Source organism: Hyla sarda, chromosome 11 (assembly GCF_029499605.1).
Source record: "Hyla sarda isolate aHylSar1 chromosome 11, aHylSar1.hap1, whole genome shotgun sequence".
NCBI classification, from domain to species: Eukaryota; Metazoa; Chordata; class Amphibia; order Anura; family Hylidae; genus Hyla; species Hyla sarda.
The window spans coordinates 12,791,418-12,814,366 of NC_079199.1; the positions used below are offsets into that span (position 1 = coordinate 12,791,418).

Consider the following 22,949-nt stretch of genomic DNA (forward strand, 5'->3'; position numbering starts at 1 on the left):
CGACAAGTCAATGGGACCCGTCGAGACCCAGCGGTGTCAGATGTGCTACGACCATTTAGGGTCTGTTTGGTGCAAAACAGGCCGACGGGTAAATGGGTCAGATCACAACGGCCGTGAAGACTTAGCTTTTAAGCTTTTAATGTTGCAGAAATTTGGGGTATTGCAAAAGTTAGCAATGCCCATTGGGAAGGAAGGATGGGGGCTGATTAGTCTACAGCTATATAGACCTGCCACAAAATTGGTTGTTATAGTATATACCCCCTTTGGGATGGAATGAGTGCAATAGAGGAAGAAAAAAATTAAAAAAATAAAATATATATCCAAAAGAATCCTTGGGGGGTTCAGCGTCAGGGTTGTTAGACATAAAAGTGTTGTCATGTAAAATCCAAAATTGCACTGGGTGCTTTGTGCCAAAGGAGCCATCAATAAAGCACCATTATTGTCCATTTGGATAAAAGGTGAAGATAGTAAACTAAATCTTTTCCCAAAGTGAAGCGTACCTAGCATCTGAAGAGTGATAAGTGGACTTAGCCAAGGTTCCACGGGGTCCCCAAGAAGAAAGAAAAGCACAGTAGACACTAAGGGTTTGTGCACATTGGCAGATTTTGCTCCATATTTTCTGCTGGTGATTTTCTGCTGTGCATGTTGCTGCCGATTTTTCACCATACATTTTGCCACCTATTGAAATAATGAATAGCAAAATCAGCTGCAAAAAATCTGCTGCAAAATACGCACGTGTAGGTACCCTTAAGCTTTAGTGCATTAGACTGGACAAGCATCTCATTAGAATTAACTCCTTCTAGACTCCAGCTGATCGCCACAGCCTTGACTTTTGTAGGCCTGGTCCCCCACTTATTTTCCCTGTAGGATACTTCTGCAGAAAAATATAGCATTAACTAGTGACTACACTTCCAAATGGGTGAGATGTGCTGTTCTAGAGAGTCTTTCCTTTGTAGCTAATAAATAAGGGTCTTTTCTTTGTAGCTAATAAATAGGGGTCCCCAGATACCCCTGCTTCTCGGCCTTTTGGCTAAGATCAAGTGTAGTATCTGTTCTTATCAGCTTCATACTGGTGGAGAAGTCCCACCGGTGTGGGGCTGGTGGGGATGGGGGCTGCATGGAGGAGGCAGGTGTACCGGGGCATTCCGGGGCTGGTTCTGAGGAATCAGCTCGACGGCTTTCCTGATGTGACCTGTTTCCTCCGGTTCTCACCATGAGGTACAGGGGTGTAGAGCCGAGGTACTTCTGTGCCTCGGGGAGTGGTGACCCTGAGGTGCCGAAACTCACTGCACCATACTCTTCACCTTTGGCACTCACCCTTGGTATGCCGGCCTTTTGGCTAGGATCGGGGAAATTTTTATAGATCTGGCCGGATGACCGGGCAGTATATCTGCACTTCATTCACTTATTTATTATTTTTTTGTATGTCACTGTGCCACGTTTCGTGTTTTTCTTTGTACACAGGATTAGCAGGATGCGGTAGCCCTTCTGGGTGTCCCTCCTGGCGATCTAGGGGAGGTGTGTGTGGCCATTAGGTTCCTCACCTCCCTGCAACCCCTGGGCATCTTGGCTTTGGTCAAGATGCCACCAGTATACGGCTCCTTGGCTGATACCTTGGTTAACGCCTAGTTTGAAGCCAGGAGCATTTTCGCCCCCTTAGTAGCTTCGGCGAAAAGGGGCATCGAACCTGGATCCTTGCAGGTGCCTTTTGGCCCGGAGGTGAAGGGTATGTTTGTTGGGGGGCCTCTCTCCTGTTGGAGAAGGCCTTAGCGATAGACCGCATCCTTTATGCACGTTTTTTTAGTGTGACACGTTTGCACTTTTTCATGCACTTTGGGTGATAGAGAGCACGCGCCTCGGCTCTTAAAAAAAGAAAACATAATGTTCATGTACCCTAATAGTGATTGTGGAGAGAGGTTGTCTTGTAAAGGGCTATAGGAAGCCTAATGGGTTTAGGACAGAAGTTTCTACAAGGATTCCGGTTTAGTAGGTGCGTCCCGCCCACAGATGATTTGTTGCTGGTTTCATTTTTACCTTGGCCGACCAAGATAAGTAACAATGGCAACTAAAGAAATGGTAATGAAGGGTTAAGTGACAGACATCTCCAAGATAAGAGGCGGCCATAGTCCAAGCAATCATTTACAATCCAACTGTCAATTATCATGTCTATATAACAAGTATGATCGCCATGTTGTGGTGCAATGTTTTTGTCGACTGGGATCGAATAATGAGAAAATTGCATATCCATGCTATGGATGAAAATGATGCTGGTGTAAGGAAGCAGAAATTTACTGCACTTTTTATCTGTCAGTAATTTCCTACTGATGCAGTTGATGTTATTTGTGGGTGAAGACATTGCGGACCATAAACTGAATGGTGACCCCTGGAAATACCACTCTGCAAGGGATCTGAAGCATTGGAAGCCTTCGACGGACGTCAGTTTGGGTCATCAGACATGTGGTCAGCTTAGGCTTGCAGCCATAATACAGTTAGAAAATGGGTCCATAATACACTCATCTGAAACCGCTCTATATTCCAAAATTGCAGATTTTTGGTCCCATCACATCCTAGAAAAAATTGAATAAAATTTGATTAAAAAGTCACAAAAGTGGTACCGATAAATACTAAAGTTCACAACCCAAAAAATTATCCCTCTTTTTAAAAAAAGAAAATTTTGGGGGATTTCGCTGTTATGCAGAGCAGTTTATGGTGAAACTGGCATGTTCTCTTTATTCTGTTGTCTATCTATTTTTTCGTGTTTTTCTATGATTGGACTGCTTTGAATATAAGGCAAGCCTTAAATAAATAAATATGTATAAGATTACAATATTCCTACCCCTTTCTTATTTTTTCCTTATTCGCGGCTGTAAGGCTAAGTTTCCACTTGGTTTTTTTTCTGGCTGTTTTTGGAATACCGCCACTGCAGTTTCTGAGCCAAAGCCAGACGTGTATTCAAAAGTAATAGGACATATAAAGGAAGAACTTACACTTCTCCTCCCTTATGGGTCCACTTCTGACTTTGGCTTAAAAACTGCAGTGGCAGATATCCAAAAACTGCCAGAAAAAAAAACAAATGGAAACTTAGCCTTACAGCCGCGAATAAGGAAAAAATAAGAAAGGGGTAGGAATATTGTAATCTTATACATATTTATTTATTTAAGGCTTGCCAAAGCAGTCCAATCATAGAAAAACACGAAAAAATAGATAGACAACAGAATAAAGAGAACATGCCAGTTTCACCATAAACTGCTCTGCATAACAGCGAAATCCCCCAAAATTTTCTTTTTAAAAATTTTATTTTCTTCCACAAATAATACACAAAGTACAATTGGTCACACAAAAAAACAAGCCTCATATGGCTCTGTGGATAGAAAAACAACAGAGTTATGGCTCTTAAAATGCGAGGAGGAAAAATCAAAAATCCAAAAATAAGATAGGCTGTATCCAGTGCAGGAGATCGTAGGGTGTCCCAGCGGCCGAACACTCACGATCTTAAGCTTATCCTCTATTCTAATTTTTGTGCACGATAGTTGAGGTCTACTGTGAGGTCTGTGTGTATGTTCTGTGATTACCGTATTCATCGGTGTATAACACACATTTTTAAGCAAAAAATGTAAGCTTAAAGTCTATCTGTGTGTTATACGCCGATAAACTCTTTCTGGCCCCGCAGAAGACGCTGCAATTCATTGATTTAAGGCGGCCGCTTTAAATGACGTAACTGCAGCGGCTTCTGCGGGGCCAGAGTCCCGATGCCGCCTGATTCCCATGTCCCTCCCCTTCTCCGGCTTTCATATTTACCTGTCGGCACGCTCGTTCAGGCTCCGGCGGCGTCCTACGTTGTCGCTGTGTGAGTGCTGATGAGTAATGTCGCATTGAGGACGTCACTCGTCAGAGCACAGCGACAGCGCAGGTTGCCGCGGAGCCTGAAAGAGCGTGACGACAGGTAAATATGAAAGCCCGGGATGGGGAGGGACATGGGAATCAGGCAGCGGCGGGACTCTGGCCCCGCAGAAGCTGCTGCTGTTATATTTAAAGCGGCCGTCTTAAATCAATGAATCGCAGCGTCTTCTGCGGGGCCAGAAAGAGTTTATTGGGGTATACACACATCTACACGCACCCTCATTTTGACAAGGATAATTGGTTAAAAAAAACTTTTTTTTACCAAAGTTTACTTGAAAAAAATGAGGGTGCGTGTTTTAGTCCAGTGTGTGATATACCCCAATAAATACGGTACTTGAAAAACTTTAATAGATTTGTCTCAAATTTAACATAATAACATATTAGGGGTGGATACAAACCCTATTAAATTTAGCTGAAATCTGTCAAGCAGAAGGGGATGACTACCCACTTTATGGATTCTAGATAGTATGAGTTATCTTATGTGCTGCTGTGCCAGATCGATCCATTATTGTAGGCAGTGACTGTACCTTGGTTCGGTCCACAGTTAGATGGCAGACAGTTAGGATTAAGGGTGCATTTACACCACGTTTTCTTCATACGGTCACCAGATCCGGTGGGGGGATGTCAAAACCGGCTGCTATTGTATCCCAGCCCGGCCCACATCCGACCAGAGTGAGATCCAGTCGGCTCATTTTTTGCACCGATCCGGGTTTGTTCCCAGGTTGAAAACCGGCGTATACCATGGTTTTCAGTCTGGCTACAAAACTGGATACGGTACAAAACTGACCCGACCGGAGTCATTATGTGACTCTGGCCGACCCATTCAAATAAATGAGATGCAGGCCAGGTCCGGTGCCAAATACGGTAGTGGCCGGTTCTGAAATTTCCATGCCAAATGAAAAAGAGACGGTAACAATGGCTTCATTGAAAAAGCATTCTTATGAACAAAAAACTTAACTGAGCTTTTTATAAAGAATAAAAATTCAGCATCCTCACTACATATATGCCATGCGCATACAATCTAAACGTTAGAAACGCATCTGAATGTCTGGGGGGAATGGTGACGGTCGCTATGTAACAGTTACCTGGCTTAAAATACAGCATTGTCACTAAACTACATTCATTTGTTTTGCTAACGGTTACTTCTTTATGTACTTCTTGACTATGCGCATGTAAAATGAATTCAATTACAGTACAGACTTCATCAGATCTTATACAAAGATATCCAACTGTTCTTTAGTGCCTGTCTATGGCAGAAATACGTCATCAACGTATCTTACCCACAAACTGAGACATTTATATAGTTCAAAAGAAAAAGCGGGTGCACTCACCCAGAGAATCTTGCCAGACGAAATCTTTCTTCAGTTATCCATAAAACAGGGTACAGCAGGTAGACGCAGAGGAGCAGCCTCGAAGCTGCGAGGCTGCTCCTCTGCGTCTACCCGTTGTACCCTGTTTTATGGATAACTGAATAAAGATTTTGTCTGGCAAGATTCTCTGGGTGAGTGCATCCGCTTTTTCTTTTGAACAGTATGCTGTCTCTTGCTCGACTGGGAGTGCACCCTCAGATTAGCCCCACTGGTTTTGTTTGCTGGATCGGCTAGTCCGGGACGGGATTAAGGTGGATTGCAGTGCCAGATTCACTCTTATCTTGCTTTGCTGAGACAGTTATATAATGAGAGATTCCATAAAAAAGCCATAATTTTTTTTGCTATACTAGGGGCCACAGGGGTTCCTGAAGACAAACCTTGCAATTGTATAAAAGTGGTCCAGAGTTTGGAGACCACACCCCTAGGTTATATGGGCAGTCGACAAGAGGCCATGTGGTAATGTGGTCATGTGACATCAAATCGCATTAAAGTAGCGCAACCATAATATGTGTGCTATTTGTCTTAGACTTGCGGTCACATCACTAAAGTGTCACTCTAGCCTTAGTTTCAATAGGGTCATAGCAGAGGATTTTATTTTTATTTTTTTAAATACTCTTTTATTATAATGGTGAGATAGGCAGTGCACGGAGTGTGTCGGCAGTGGGGAGAACAGGGTCCCCCCTCCATGATCGGAAACAACTACCTCTTTTTGTGCCTGATACAAGAGAATAGCGCTTTCCTCACCCCTCCAACATAAAGTCCTATGTAAAAAGAAATCACCCCATCTCACCTCAGCCCCTCCAACATACTTGACTAAGGGGGTCCGCCCCCAAAACGCTGTTGCGTCCATGGCTGGGAGAGTCAGACAGAGGCAAAGACTGCAGCATGCCGTGTCTGTATCTACTATTTAAGAAAGTTTGCTATACTACGTTCTAAAGAAATAAAGTAACAGAAACGGAATGAGTGATTGCCGTATTGGGTACTACATATGAACTGTTTATTTTTGTGCTACTCCCCCGCATATTTATATTTTGAACTATGTAAAAATACTTCACCCCCTCCAACATACAGACCTATGTAAATATATATCTGTGGTGGCCCAGTACGGGAGGTGTTGTACCTGAGGTGAACGTCTCACTTGCCTCATGGCAACGAGGGCCCTGATTAGAGATGAGCGAACTTACAGTAAATTTGATTTGTCACAAACTTCTCGGCTCGGCAGTTGATGACTTATCCTGCATAAATGAGTTCAGCTTTCCGGTGCTCCGGTGGGCTGGAAAAGGTGGATACAGTCCTAGGAAAGAGTCTCTTAGGACTGTATCCACCTTTTCCAGCCCACCGGAGCACCGGAAAGCTGAACTAATTTATGCAGGATAAGACATCAACTGCCGAGCCGAGAAGTTCGTGACTAATCGAATTTACTGTAAGTTCGCTCATCTCTAGCCCTGATCAGACACAACCCCTACCCTGTTGAAATGTAAGGGGCTACCATCGGAGCTTATACATATCTAGGGGAAATTATCAAACAATTTAGACAGCTTTTTTTTGTCTAAATTTGTTGCAGGAAAAGTTGCAGACTTGTCCCGTGCGACTTTTCCTGCAACATTTTATTTGCCCTTGTTTAATTTTCATGACCATGAAGTGATCTTATTTAGATCACTTTGTGCAGTGATCACCAATTTATCATACAGTCTGAGAAAAGTCGCACGGGCCAGACATAGAAGAAATCACAGGGCAATTCAACCCGGCCCTATATGTCTCCATGCAACAATTGTATTAATGATCATGTATAGAAACAAGACGCCGATCACTCACCACTGCTGCGATGCTTCTTTATTCCATATAGACAAACTAGAATGACTTTACATACTGCGGACCTGAAGAAACGCCTTGTGGGTGTAAAACGGCGCCGTCGCTCCAGACGGTGCTCCCTGGACATTCTGCCCTGCCATACCATCGTCAGCATGTAAAGCCATTCTATTTTGTCTATACGGAATAAAGAAGCATGGCAGCAGTGGTGAGTGACCCGCGTCTTGTTTCTATTCATGATCGTCAATGCAGCTACACATTTGTTCAGCGTGAGCACCACCACACCGCATGCACACAGGTGAGACCTAGCGAACGCACTGAGGAGAAATACTAAGCAGTGCCAGGTACTATATCTTTCTACTATTAGGAACAGTTGTATTAAAGGAGTAGTCCAGTGGTGACTCAGTGGTGAACAACTTATCCCCTATCTTAAGGATAGGGGATGAGTTGCAGATCGCGGGGGGTCCGACTGCTGGGGCCCCCTGCGATCTCCTGTACGGGGCCCTGACAGCCCGCGGGAAGGGGGCGTGTCAACGTCCGCACGAAGCGGCGGCCGACACCCCCCCTCAATACAACTCTATGGCAGAGCCGAAGCGCTGCCTTCGGTAATCTCCGGCTCTGCCATTGAGATGTATTGAGGGGGCGTGTCGGCCGCTGCTTCGTGCGGGGGTCGACACCCGCTATCTGGCCGGAGAGCCGGGGCCCCGTACAGATAGATCGCAGGGGGCCCCAGCGGTCGGACCCCCCGCGATCTCAAACTTATCCCCTATCCTTAGGATAGGGGATACGTTTTTCACCACTGGACTACCCCTTTAAGGTCCGTGCGACTTTTAATACAATTGTCGCATGGCCCACCACTGCTCTGCGACATTTAAACAGAGCAGTTCAGCGGGCATTCATCAACGTCCGTGCTCGCTTAACTGCAGATAATACAGGTGTACGGCGTCCATTTTAGGACATCGTCAGTCGTCATCCGTCCTGCGTCAGGCGAAACAGCGTCCCGCCTCCCTCGGACCAATCTCCATCAGGCATCAGCCACAACTCCCTCCTCTGTCATCCGAAACTCCCTCATCCGAAGCTCTGTCATCCCTGAAACGAAAAAACCCTTCTGTCGTGTAGCAGAGCCGAGACAGTGTCGGCTCTCTGCTGTACGGGTTCTGCTGTATATGCTATTCAGTGTCGGCGCTGCTATACAGACTCTGTAGCACATGTAGTGTCTGTAGTACACGTGCAAGTTTCACTGTTTTGACTCTGCTATACATGCTGCGCAGCGACAGCTCTGCTATGCGGCAGGAAGTTGCTCCTGAGGGAGAATCGTTTGAGGCATGACGGCGTTTTGGACGAGGGAGTTGTGGCTGACGGATGACGGCGATTGGTGTGAGGGAGGAGGCGGGACTGACGCGGGACAGAGTTACGGCTGATGACTGACAATGTCCTAAAATGGACGCCGTATAGGTGAATGGAGTCATGTCATAACCTGCAAATGGCTGCCTGCGACTACCACCCAATAGTCACCAAAAATGTATCCAAGATGGATGACTTATTATAATGGTGATCCACTTGATGGTCTGGGACTCCATTCACTTTCATCCAGCCCTAGTTCAAGAAGTCTCCAAACAGCGGACCTCCAGCTGTTGCAAAACTACAATTCCCAGCATGCCCGAACAGCCAACGGCTGTCCGGGCATGCTGGGAGTTGTAGTTTTGCTACAGTTGGAGGTTCACAGTTTGGAGACCAATGGCCCAGGATGTATAGGCAATCAGTCGACAAATGCGACTTTGAGCAAGTGACAGCAAATTAAAGTGGCCGCGCGATTTGCCTCCGACTTGCTGTCACATGACTGATTTTTTTTTGTGTGACTTTAAGCTTTGCAGCCTAAGTTTAATTAGGATCATAGCATAGTAAAATCTTATATATATATTTTTTTTTATTACACTTTTATTATAATGTTGATTTATGACATTTATAGGCAATAAACCATTGATGCTTCCACTGTTGCCAAGGCAACAAGCACATGGCCCCAGCACCTTCTAGTGTTTTCCACGGGCGTCTGTCGCGTCACGTAAACCCCGCCCCCTTTGCTCAACCGAAAATACTTGGTATGCTGGGAGGCGCGCCTGCGCCCCTGCCGCTCTGTGATTGGCTGCGAGTTAACGGCTTTTTTTTTTTTCTTCTCCTGCCTGCGAAAAGTCAGTGAAGGTTCCAGACGTTTCTGGAAGCTGGGGGGCGTGGTCTGTGAAGGGCGGGGCGGGGCTCGTGAGGGGGCGGTGATATATATAAGCGGTGCCGCGCTCTCTCTCCTCAGTTGACTAGTCATTGCTGACTCTTCTCAGTGCGGCTGCTGAGCGTGTCTGCGGACCAAAACAGGGTGAGGGGATATGGAATCCTTAACCTTTTTTTAGCCCGCCATTTTTATCATAAACATACACATCGTTGCCCATGGCAACCAGTCATATGTCATTCACTTTCGGTTACTATGGGCAACATCTGCTCTATTTTAATGGGCATTGCTTCTATATATATATATATATATATATATATATATATATATATATATATAAAATGCATTATATGTTAATGCAGCATTGTGATATATATATATATCACACTACTGCATTAATATTGAGGATGCTGTTACTATCTGTGTGTGTGTGTGTCTATATATATATATATATATATATATACACACACACATACTGGGGATTGTTGGGTGGTGTGCATTGGTCATTGTAGATATATATTGGGGTTCTGCTGGGACTTGTAGTGCCATATTCATAAGCTGACTTTTTCATATGGGGTGGATTGTCCAACTGCGGCAACTACAACTCCCAATATTTGCAGACAGCCTAAATGCCATCCCCCCCCCCCCAGCTGCTGCAAAAACAATAACTCCCATCATGACCTGTGTGCATTACCTCCATCCAGCTGCCATAGTCCATAGCTGAAAACTTCCAGTGCATGATGGGAGTTGTAGTTTTGTGGCAGTTTGGGGAGCCATTGGTCGGGGGAACACATGCAGGCATTTGATGGGGGTTGTAGTCTTGGAACAGCTGGAGAACTGCAGTTGGGGAATACTGTGGTCAGGGCTAGAGTGTATTGTGTGTGTGTGTTCTCGATTTTAGTTATTTAGTACAATGTGGATATGTATTTCAGTGTGCCTCCAGCTGTTGCAAAACTACAACTCTCAGCATGTTTGACAGCCTTTTGGCTAAAGCAGTGTTTCCCAACCAGGGTGCCTCCAGCTGTTGCAAAACTACAACTCTCAGCATGTTTGACAGCCTTTGGCTATAGCAGTGTTTCCCAACCAGGGTGCCTCTGGCTGTTGCAAAACTACTACTCCCAGCATGCTGGGAGTTGTAGTTTTGAAACAGCTGGAGGCACCCTGGTTGGGAAACACTGGGCTACAGGCACACTGCTTTGGATATGCTACTGCAGATGAAATTTGAGTCCTTGCTATGGTCTGAGTGTAATCCTTGGGTGTCTGGCATTGATTAGTCTGGTCTAGAATGGCCCTTTAAATCCCCAATGTTGTCCTGCTGTTGCGGCTTATAATAAGGTTGTGATGCCCTTGATGCAAGACTCTACATTGTCTTTGTTGCCAGCTTAAGACATTGCCAGATCAGCAGAATACTGTGGAAGATGGGTTATTCCTTGTAGTTCTTATCTGAAATTTTTTATATATATTATAATTTTTTTTTTTTAAAGAAAGAAAAAATTTCTATCAATAATAATGTTACGGTAGAAGACAGTCATCGGCATCCAGAACCTTCCTGGATTATTCTGCATTAACTCCTATAGGATTGGGGGGAGTGATATGATGCCATCAGTGGTAGCTTCTAGAAGCTTGCAATAACAAGATGTGGCCATTAGGGGGCACGTTGATCTCATTTGTGTTGTTGCATCTAGAAAGATCGTTGTCTTGCTGCAATGGGGAGGGAGGACACAGCTTAAGATCGGTCCATAGGAGCCTTTTACATGAATTGTCTGGACATCGCTTTAGTAGTGTAATGTAATTTCTCTCTTGAATGTATTAGTCACAAGTTTACTTTTTTTGTACTCTTGACAGATGCCAGAGGAAGGGCAGACTTCCGCTCCGGACCAACAGATGGAGGACGATGTGGAGACATTCGCCTTTCAGGCTGAGATCGCTCAGCTGATGTCATTGATCATCAACACTTTCTATTCCAACAAGGAGATCTTCCTGAGAGAATTGATATCTAACTCGTCAGATGTAAGTCTCCAGCTCTTTTATGTCACACCACGTTTGTTTCCATTTAATGTATACATTCATGGTTGGCAAAAAAAATATGGATGCTGCTGTATGCCATCTGTTTCTAAATGTACTTAGGATAGGTTTAATCTGAGTTGGGGGCGTCCATTAGACATATCTGTTGGCATCCCGTTTTTGCTGAAAACGGGATGCCAGTGTATTCTATAATGAAGGGCAACAGATATATGTAATTTTCATGGTCCAAACTGAGTGTTCAGGCTGTATGCATTATTTACAGAATACTAGGGGAGATTTATCAAGACCTGTGCAAAGGCAAAGTTGCTCACAGCAACCAATCAGATCACTTCTTTCATTCTGCAGAGGCATAAAAATGAAAGAAGCGATCTTGTTGCTATAGGCAACTTTACCTCTGCACAGGTTTTGCTTAAGAGTCCCTTGGCGCACACAATAACATGGTTGACCAAATTTTTGCATATAGCAAAACTAAGTGGACTGTAACAGTTATAGAAAGAGTGAGACAAAAATCCGTTGTGAATGTACGCTAATTATTAGTGTTTTCTTTCTTTATAAGACATTCTAAAGAACATGTCTTATTGTAGGCTCTGGATAAAATCCGCTATGAGAGTCTCACTGACCCCAGCAAACTGGATTCCGGCAAGGAGTTGAAGATCGACCTGATCCCCAACAAGCATGAGCGCTGCCTGACTATTATTGACACCGGCATCGGGATGACCAAAGCCGATCTTATCAACAACCTGGGCACCATCGCCAAGTCCGGAACCAAGGCTTTCATGGAGGCTCTGCAGGCCGGAGCAGATATTTCTATGATTGGTCAGTTCGGTGTTGGTTTCTACTCGGCCTACCTTGTAGCTGAGAAGGTGACAGTGATCACCAAGCACAATGATGATGAGCAGTACGCCTGGGAGTCTTCAGCCGGAGGATCATTCACCGTCAGAGTAGACAACAGTAAGTACACATGAGCTTTATTTTAGGACCGTGTTGTGCCTCCAGCTGTTGCAAAACTACAGCTCCTAGCATGCCCGGACAGCCTTTGGCTGTCTGGGTATGCTGGGAGTTGTAGTTTTGCAACAATTGGAAACACCCATATAGGAGTGTAATAGTTTTTAATACAGGATCCAGTGTAGTTTCTGCATATGTTGCCATTGCTTAATCATCTAATATTTGCAGGTGAGCCCTTGGGCCGTGGTACCAAAGTTATCCTGCATCTCAAGGAGGACCAATCTGACTACTTGGAAGAAAGGAGGATTAAGGAGATTGTCAAGAAACATTCACAGTTCATTGGCTACCCCATCACTCTCTTCGTGGAGAAGGAGCGTGACAAGGAGGTCAGCGATGATGAAGGGGAGGAGGAGAAAGAAGAAAAGAAGGAAGAGGAGGAAGACAAAAGTGAGGAGAAGCCAGAGATAGAAGATGTGGGCTCTGATGAGGAAGAAGATAAGAATAAAGACGATAAGAAGAAGAAGAAAAAGATTAAGGAAAAGTTCATTGACCAAGAAGAGTTGAACAAGACCAAACCCATCTGGACTCGCAACCCCGATGACATCTCTAATGAGGAATATGGAGAGTTCTACAAGAGTCTCACCAATGACTGGGAGGATCATCTGGCTGTAAAGGTAAATGCAACACACTACGATACTAGTCATTAGAGACATAGGGGGGCATTTATTACTGCATGTAAAAATAGTTTTTCCAGTTGTTTGCCTCTATGTAATATACTTGCGTCAAATTTATAAAGTGCACCTTCTTTATAGATAGCAAAATAGCTTAGATCTTTTAATTTAAGTGTTGTGAGCGGATGCAATAAATTTGCAACAACTTGCTTCAACAATTGTTTCATTTGATAAATCTGCTACCAGTGCAGATGTCAAAGCAAATATGACTTGGGGCGTATTCACACGTACAGTATCCTGCTTATATTTGATGCGCAGGATTTTATGCTGCAGATTTTAATGTAATCTAAATGTCTGAACACCACTTCAAAGCATCAAATATGCGCAGGATACTGTACGTGTGAATAGACCGTTGAGGAGTTTAACAAAAAAGAACCTTGAAACCTGTGCAGAGGAAAAGTGGAACAGTTGTCCATAGCAACTAGGGATCGACCAATTATCGGTTCGGCAGATATTCACGATTTTTGACATTGTCAGTATCGGCAATTACCTTGCCGATAATGCCCCGGCCGCCATTGCCTCCCCCATCCCCGGTTTTATAATTACCTGTTCCCGGGGTCCGCGCTACTTCTGGCTCCTGCGCTATTGCTGTGCGCTGCGCAATGACTAGAGACGTCCTCAACGCGACGTCGCCGTCAGTGCGCACAGTGACAGCTCAGGACGCCGCCGGAACCAGAAGTAGCGTGGACCCCGGGAACAGGTAATTATAAAACCGGGGATGGGGGAAACAATGGGGCAGCGGCGGTGGTTGGACTAAGGAGGACCCCAGGACAGGCCGGGGGAGAGTGCCCCCGCAAAAGCCGCTGCAGTTCATTGATTTTAAAGCGCCCAGTTTAAATCATTGATCTGCAGCGGCTTCTGCAGTATCAGTTATCAGCTATCTGCCTCAAAGTTCACATATTATCGATATAGGCCCTAAAAAAATCTATATCGGTCGATTCCCTAATAGCAACCAATCAGATTTGTACTTCATTTTTAAAAAGGCCTCTGAAAAATGAAAGAAGCAATCTGATTGGTTGTTATGGGCAACTGCTTCACATTTTATCCCCCCACAGTTGCTTCCATCCAAAAGCAGCACCACACCTGTTCTCAGGATGTGTGTAACATTACAACTTGGCCCAGATCACTTCAATAAGAGTGAGCTGTTTCTGGAAGAAGGCATTTTTATCAATTTTTTTTAAAATTTTATTTCTTGTTATCCTTGTTATAACTATTTTAAGCGGTAGAAATTGTAGCAATATGTTTAATAGGAAAATGTTAGAGCTTGTGCCACCGTACATTTCATCTGTGGAATTGTCTGAATGTTGGGACCACCAGCCAACTCAAAGGGGTTCTGAGTCTCTTGTCAAAATGGAGCTGCTGCCACTCAATTTATTGTGAGCCTGCCAGAGCAGTCAGACCCCCCAGTAATCATCCACTTAACACCCATCCTTTTTTTTATTTTTTTTATTCTTTATGTTTCAAAACATATTGCAATTAACAACACCCTTCCTATAGTTGCTGATGCAACCTGTTCAATGCTGGGCTTTAGTGCAAAATGAAAACTGCAACACTTTCTGAACTTGTGACTTTTTCTTCCAGCACTTCTCTGTGGAAGGCCAGCTGGAGTTCAGGGCTCTGCTCTTCGTGCCCAGGCGGGCACCTTTTGACTTGTTTGAGAACAGAAAGAAGAAAAACAACATCAAGCTGTACGTGCGCAGAGTCTTCATCATGGACAACTGCGAGGAGCTGATCCCAGAGTATCTCAGTAAGTAAAACCTGCTTATTCTGTGATTTAATGTAAGCTGTGTATTTTGCTTTTACTATTTTATAACCTACTATATACTTTTACAGACTTCATCAGAGGTGTTGTTGACTCAGAAGATCTGCCACTGAACATCTCCAGAGAAATGCTACAACAGAGCAAAATCCTGAAGGTGATCAGAAAGAACCTGGTAAAGAAATGTCTCGAGCTTTTCACAGAATTGTCAGAAGACAAGGAAAACTACAAGAAGTTCTACGAACAGTTCTCTAAAAACATTAAACTTGGCATTCATGAAGACTCTCAGAACCGCAACAAACTGTCTGAACTACTGCGATACTACACATCTGCATCTGGAGATGAGATGGTGTCTCTGAAAGACTACTGCACGAGGATGAAGGAGAACCAGAAACACATCTACTATATCACTGGTATGCTTGGGCTGAGATCCTGATCTGCAACATGTGTTAGGCTGGGTTCACATTAAGTTTGTAGTGTACGGGAACCGGATATGGCTGGGGGAGCGAAAACCGGGCACTCCCGTATCCCAGCCAGATCTGGCCCGAACCCCATTCATTTCAATGAGCTCATTTTTGCCCCATATATGGTTTTCTGACAGACTTAAAACTGTGGTATACCACGGTTTTCGGTCCGGTTAGAGAACCGTATACAGGGCAAAAAATGAGCCAACCGGAGTCAGCATTTAACTCCGGTCAGCTCATTGAAACATACGTGCCGGGGGCCGGCTGGGATACGAAAATGTCTGGTTTTCGCTCCTCCCCAGCCGTATCCGGTTCCTGTAGTGTGAACCGGCCCTTAGCAAGTTTGTTTTAGGGTTGCAGGTCCTGGCTCAACCTTAGGTTTTTTAATTTGTGGCTGGGCCAGGATTTGGCTGTAATGTGGACACTATAGCCCAGATTTAATAATCTACCTGAAACCTGGTTTTGCCCATGGCAACCAATCACAGTTCAGCTTTCATCTTTCTGAGCTCTGGTTCGGTTGTGTTCACTCAGGGCATTTAAATAGCAGTACCGCTTCTAATTACTGCTGCCACTTCACCACTATTTTCTGAAATGGTGCAATTTTTATCTCAATTTCAGGAAAATATTGGAAAAAAAATTGCATCAGTAATTAACAAAGGTACCGCTAATTAAATACCATGTATATGTATTTTGCTCATTTATAAGCTGCCCAAGGCTTATACCACTTTAGGATTTTTTATTTTTTTTCTCAATAGTTCTCTGATCATGTTAGCAAACTTACCTGCTGCTATTAAGATGTAGTAATACTTTAGGGCATATTTCCCCTTTTGAATATAAAAACAATTTGCTATTTGACTTAAAGGGGTACTCCGGTGAAAAACTTTGTTTTTTTTTTTTAAATCAACTGGTGCCAGAAAGTTAAACAGATTTGTAAATTACTTCCATTAAAAAATCTTAATCCTTCATGTACTTATTAACTGCTGAATACTACAGCGGAAATAATTTTCTTTTTGAAACACAGCTCTCTGCTGACATCATGAGCACAATGCTCTCTGCTGACACCTCTGTCCATTTTAGGAACTGTCCAGAACAGCATATGTTTGCTATGGGGGATTTCCTTTTACTCTGGCAGTTCCTAAAATGGACAGAGATGTCAGCAGAGAGCACTGTGCTCATGATGTCAGCAGACAGCTCTGTGTTTCAAACGGAAAATAATTTCCACTGTAGTATTCAGCAGCTAATAAGTACAGGAAGGATTAAGATTGTTTTAATAGAAGTAATTTACAAATCTGTTTAAACTTTCCGGCAACAGCTGATTTAGGAAAAAAACGTTTTTCACCGGAGTACACCTTTAATATGTTAAGGTACCTTTTTTTTTTTTAAATGCAATTGTCGTGGTGTGGCAAAAAAGCACCAATATCTTGCAGCTTTGTAGAGCAGTTCTGTGTAGTTATCCCAAACCAGCTTTTATGAAAACAGTCCAAGTATTCATGGCTTTTAGACCTCTACTATAATAACATTCAGGTGGTTAACATAACACTTTGTACATACTCTAGAGCAGTGGTCTCCAAACTGTAGACCTCAAGATGTTGCAAAACTACAACTCCCAGCATGCCTGGACAGCCTTTGGCTGTCGGCCATGCTGGGTGTTGTAGTTTTGTGTCCTCTTAAAGACAACTGCTTTAGTGAATTGGGTGCAACATGACTGACTTCACCTCTCTCTCTATACAGGTGAAACAAAAGAACAGGTCGCTCACTCTGCCTTCGTAGAGCGGCTCAGAAAACATGGCCTGGAAGTCATTTACATGATTGAGCCCATCGATGAATACTGTGTACAGCAACTGAAGGAGTTCGAGGGCAAGACTCTTGTGTCTGTTACCAAGGAAGGGTTGGAGCTTCCGGAAGATGAGGAAGAGAAAAAGAGGCAGGAGGAGAAGAAATCAAAGTTTGAGAATCTGTGCAAGATCATCAAAGATATCCTGGAGAAGAAAGTAGAAAAGGTTAGCATTTGCCATTGATGGGCTTGTGGGGGGGACTACGTAGCCTTTGCCCTTCATGTAACCCCTTAAGGACTCAGCCCATTTTCACCTTTAAGGACTCAAAACAATGTTCGTTTTTTTTTCCTCATCTTCTAAAAATCATTACGCATTCAATTTTGCACCTACAGATCTATATAAGGGCTTGTTTTTTGAATCACCAATTGTACTTTAATGAAATTACTTGTTTCACCGCAGATTATGTTATAAAATAAGAGAAAATTATTTGTGGGGTGAAATGAAGAAAACAAAAAAAAACGCTATTGTGCAACTTTAGTTCTTCCCTTTCTACGCAGTGCACTTCTCGGTAAAATTGACACATCTTTATTCTGTAAGTCCATATGGTTACAGGGATACCCAATTTATGTAGCTTTTATTTTACTATGACCACGGACGTACATGTACGTCCTGGTGCGGAGGTACATCCTGTACATGACCGCAAGCATTGGAACAGTGCTCACGTCATGCACTGCAGGTAATGACAGACATCAGTGATCGCACTGCTGTCAGCCATTAACCCCTCAGATGCCATGATCAATACAGATCACGGCATCTGTGGCAATGCACATATTTAAATGGATGATGGATCCGATCGTCTAAAATGGGGGGCCGGAGGACCCCTTACCTGCCTGTCTTCTGATCCCTATAACTGTTTTAATTTTCTGTGTATGGGGCTATATGAGGACTTATTGAGACTGCGCCATCTGATGCGCAGAGAGCCGGACATCAGAGGATACATTGTTTTGTGCTGGATATGGTGGTTATCTATACACAAATAGTGTAAGCCTCAGGATAGGTCTCTATGAGATATTAAGGGGGGGATTGATAGGCTTGCAGCACTTGTAAATGTCGCAGGGTCTGCAATACTGCCATTGTTATGGACCCTATGTTTGACAGCGCTGATGGCTGCAGAGTTGTTCCTAATGCCTGCTGTGTTTCCTTTACAGGTTGTAGTGTCCAACAGGTTAGTGACTTCACCTTGCTGTATTGTAACAAGTACATATGGCTGGACTGCCAACATGGAAAGAATCATGAAGGCCCAAGCACTGCGGGACAACTCCACGATGGGCTACATGGCAGCCAAAAAGCACCTTGAGATTAACCCTGACCATTCCATTATTGAAACACTGAGGCAGAAGGCAGATGCAGACAAGAATGACAAGTCTGTGAAAGATCTTGTAATTCTGCTCTACGAGACTGCCCTCCTGTCATCTGGCTTCAGCTTGGAAGACCCCCAGACACATGCCAACCGCATCTACAGGATGATCAAGCTTGGCTTAGGTGAGTTATATCAGAGGAAGCGCTGGGAATAGGGTGGAATAACTCTTTACGGTTCTGCTAACATTATGCAAGTCTTAGCCATTAGAGTAACCAATAACATTTTGCAGGCATCGATGAGGATGATGCTACCACTGAGGACCTGTCTGCTCCTGCCACTGAGGAGATGCCAGCCCTGGAAGGAGATGAAGACACTTCCCGAATGGAAGAGGTTGACTGAATCAGTTGAATACATTCCAGTTCTAATCTTAACCGGTTAGGTTTTTGTACATTTGTGCAGCATTCCTGCAGCCTGCATCATTTATGTTTAAAATATTTATTTTTTGGATGTTGTATGTTTTTGTTAATATTACATTGTTCTATGAAAATAAAGAGAATTATTGCCTCCTACCGTTCTTGTTCTTTTTACTCCAAAGCTCTTGGGGCAGGTAGGGAAGAGAAGGGGGTTACTATTACTAGTTTGGGTTGCACAAATATATATATACACCAACAGGTTCTAAAAAATGCTCCTGGACTTGCTGTTTTTAGTGGGAGAAATCATATTTACCCTATTTTAGCTGCTGCAATTCATGGTGTGTGAATGCACAGCACATAAGCCAGTGTTTTCCAGATAGTGTGTGTGTCAGGCTATTGCAAAACTACAACTCCCAGCATGCCCGGACAGCCATAGGCTGTCCGGGCATGTTTGGAGTTGTAGTTTTGCAACAGCTGAATGCACTCTAGTTAGTAAACACTGCATTGGTCTGATCAGCATTGCAAGTGACATCCTGATTTCTCACTACTTGTCCGGTTTCCTGCCCCTTCCTGACTGCAAAACATCTAATATAAAGGATTTGCTGGTCAGCGTACAGGGTCCTGGATGTGTAATGCCACATAGTTGGCAAAGTTAAAGAACTGTATAAAACTATTGTTTCCGGCATGGCGGGGGCTGCGGGATGAGTGTGCTCTGCTAACCCCCACCAGCATATCATCGGCCCATACAGGCATGGCTTAAAGGATAATTCAGTAAAGGAGGCCGTCCCTGTAAAACAGGAGAGTTACACTAACCTGCAGGTGGTGGCAGAACCGTGACGGACGGCGCCACGGCTTTGAAACGGCAGAAGCAGCGCTTTGACTGGCGTGCGGCGGAGGATCGGAGATCGCTGATGCTGCGAAATGGAAGTGATCTGAGCAGTGCTAGCAGCTTGGGGGGAGTGAGCTGTGCTGGAGCAGTGCTTTGGATTACTGAAGCAGCAGAACACTGGGGGGATGGGGCGACAGTGAAGCGAGGACGATCGGATCCCCAGGCAGCGGAGGATGTGAGTGGAGCTGGTAGGCCCCCTGCTCTTGGTGTGGATAAGGTGCCACCTAAAATAGGGGTGACTGGCCCTTACACAGGATAGTGAATTCGAGCAGAGTAAAAGAGTAATATTGACAACAGCTTGGACTCTTTGCTGAATACCTTGGTAATAACTAGAGATGAGCGAACTTAAGTGATTTCAGGTGCTCCGGTGGCTGGAAAAGGTGGATACAGTCCTATGAGAGAGTCTCCAGCCACCGGAGCACCTGAAATCTGAACTAATTTATGCAGGCTAAAGTAAGCAACCACCGAGCCGTGAAGTTGGTGACTAATCGAATTACTGTAACTTTGCCCATCTCTAGTAAAAACAAATAGTAAGTTACCACTGTCTTATAACTTACCTTTTCTCATAAACTGGAGATATAAAATATGTAGGATCTATTTGGGTGTTGATCCATAGTTGTGAACTCTTCTAAATCCTTATGGAAATACCCGTAAAGATGGGGGGGGGGGGGGGAAGCCCTCTTAAAGTATCAGATTTTTGTTCTCTACTGAAGTGGCTGGGAGAAGTGAAAGTAATGTTTATGTAGAGGATTTAGAGAGAGACCAATCTCCTAAAACGCGACACACCCATACAGCCTACCCTATTATACAAACTGAGGACATTGTATCAGGGGGCCATCCTACTCCGCCCAGCATCAATTAAATCCCCAAAGCCCGCTACTAACCCTACCACCACAAGCTAATATGTCAGCCTATAATGGATCCTCACCATTGTTAACAGAAGCCACTATGGTGGCTTTGTTTGCAGATCTTAAAGGAGTTACCCAACGAAAATAATAACAAAAAACTGATTAGCATAGGACATTTAATCTTGCATCTAGAATTTTGAATCCTAACAATTTAACTTGAAAAGGTGGTAGAACATAGGAATTCCCCCCCCCCCAAATGACCCCATTTAAATATCTAGACCCCCTCAAGATATTCGCTAGGGGGTACAGTGAGTATTTTAACACCATAGTTTTTGGCAGGAATTATTAAAGCCAGTGTTAAAAATTTGAAATTAGCTTATTTTTTTTTCCTCAAATGCATCATTTGTGGGGCATATTTTTTGTAAATCGCTTCTGATATTTGAAAGAAATGCACCCTATTTTATTAAGCTGCTCGGCCCGTGTTTGGAAATACCCCCGCTTAGGCCACTTTTGGTTCCTTGGGGGCGTGGTAGGACCCAGGACAGGAGCGCCATTTGGCTTTCAGGGCATCATTTTAGACCGAATGGATTGTAGCCGCACTTCATGCCTGCAAAGGGTTTTGGCTGCCAGAACCATACAGAACCACCACAAGTGACCCCATTTTGGAAACAACACCCCCTAAAGTATTCACCTAGACCAAAAGTGAGTGCTTTGAGTCCTTTTTTTTTTCCTTTTTTTTTGTGTGGCTGGAATGGTTACAACGTCAGTGGAAAAGTTTTTTTTTTTTTTTTTCACAAGTGCATCATTTGTGGGACATATTTTTTTGTACATTGCATCTGAAAAGTAGAAAATGCGCCCAATATTTTATCACGCTGTTCGTCCCGTGTTCGGTAATCCGGTGGGACCCAGAAGGAGAGGAGCACCATTTGGCTTTCAGGATATCATTATATAAATTATAGGCTGCACTTCAACCCACAAAGCATTCTAGCTGTCAGAACAATACCGCACCCCCAGATGTAACCCCATTTTCAAAACTACACCCCCTAAAGTATTCACCTAGAGCAAAAATGAGTACGTTGAGCCCTTATTGTGTGGCTAAAATTATTTCAAAGTCAGTGGAGAAAATAGCAATTCACTTTCTTTTTCCACAAATTCTTTTTGTGGGACATTATTTTGGTAAGTCGCTTTTGAAATGGAGGAAATGCGCCCCATATTTTATCCCCCTGTTCGCCCCGGGCTGGGCAGTACCCCTACTTAGGCCATATCTGGCTGCCTGACCGCCTGGTAGGACCAAGAAGGCGAGGAGCCCCCCTTTTGGCTTTCAGGGCATCATTATATGAATAGTCCCCATTCATGCTGCGTTTCTGCAGTATAGGTGTCCGTTGTCTTGTCAAAAAAGGGATCCAATGTATGCTGTAGTAGTCTCATTCAGCATCACTTTTTTTTTTGACGTGATGCTGACGGATACCTCTTACACTGCGGAAACGCAGTATGAACGGGACGCAGTGTAGGGTCACACACAGCGCATCCGCAGCATATTTCACACAGCGATTGCCCCCCAGCAGTCACAAGGGCGAGATCACTGCTGTGGCTGTGTAGCTCAGTGTGTCCGCTCATGACTGCCAGCGGGAAATAGGCCGCTATGAGTGGACACACAAAGCTACCCAGCCGCAGCAGGGAGCTCATTATTGTGACTGCTGGCGGGCATCCGCAGCATATAAAATATGCTGCGGAGGTGCGCCGTGTGATCCTACACATTATGCATTTTTATTTTTCATTATAGTTATTTAATAAATGTATTTTAATTTTTTTACATTTATAGTTTTTACACTTTATTTTATATATTTTTTTTTAATGCTTTGGAATACTTAGTATTCCAAAGCATTGCAGTTATATGCTGCCTACTACTTTTACACTGGAAGGCAGCAAACCAGCCTCTGGCACGTCCTGACAGGCAATAACCGGGGCAGAACTAGGGGTCCTTGTAAAGACCCCCAGCTGCCCAGGTAACATGCAGCACCCCGCGATCGTTGCGGGGTGCTACAGGAAAGAGACAGAGGGAGGCCCCTCCCTCTGTCAAAACTCCTTACAGCTCACGGTCACTTCTGACTGCAGCTGTAAGGGTTAAACTGCCGGGACCTGGGGATCGGGTCCTTGCTAGAGAACCTTATTGAAGAGGTACTCTGAAAGAAAGCAGTTTTCAAATCAGCTGGTGCCAGAAAGTTTATACAGATTTGTAAATAACTTCTATATAAAAATCTTAACCCTTCCCGTACTTATCAGCTGCTGTATTCTCCAGAGGAGGTTATGTAGTTCTTTTCCAGTCTGACCACAGGGCTCTCTGCTGACACCTCTGTCCATGTCAGGAACTGTCCTGAGAAGGAGAGTTTTTTGCTATGAGGATTAAATCTTACTCTAGACAGTTCCTGACACTGACTGA

The 22,949-nt window shown here is 44.1% G+C and overlaps 1 protein-coding gene and 1 pseudogene across 2 annotated transcripts; both read left to right on the plus strand.

The window, feature by feature from the left end:
• Window positions 1-1,010: 1,010 nt before the first annotated feature.
• LOC130296044 (U2 spliceosomal RNA) lies at window positions 1,011-1,088 on the plus strand (annotated as a pseudogene).
• An 8,218-nt stretch (window positions 1,089-9,306) lies between these two features.
• On the plus strand, window positions 9,307-18,928 carry LOC130295566 (heat shock protein HSP 90-alpha). 2 transcript variants are annotated; one of them, XM_056546417.1, is made up of 9 exons: window positions 9,307-9,447; window positions 11,146-11,310; window positions 11,910-12,276; window positions 12,499-12,944; window positions 14,583-14,748; window positions 14,835-15,173; window positions 16,956-17,224; window positions 18,208-18,541; window positions 18,649-18,928. In XM_056546417.1, the coding sequence occupies exons 2-9, from the start codon at window positions 11,146-11,148 to the stop codon at window positions 18,756-18,758; spliced, it is 2,196 nt and encodes a 731-aa protein (XP_056402392.1). In that variant the 5' UTR covers window positions 9,307-9,447; the 3' UTR covers window positions 18,759-18,928. The 2 variants fall into 2 exon arrangements, with proteins under 2 accessions (XP_056402392.1, XP_056402393.1); XM_056546418.1 differs by lacking the exon at window positions 9,307-9,447 and having other exon boundaries at window positions 11,172-11,310; window positions 11,882-12,276.
• Window positions 18,929-22,949: the final 4,021 nt, after the last annotated feature.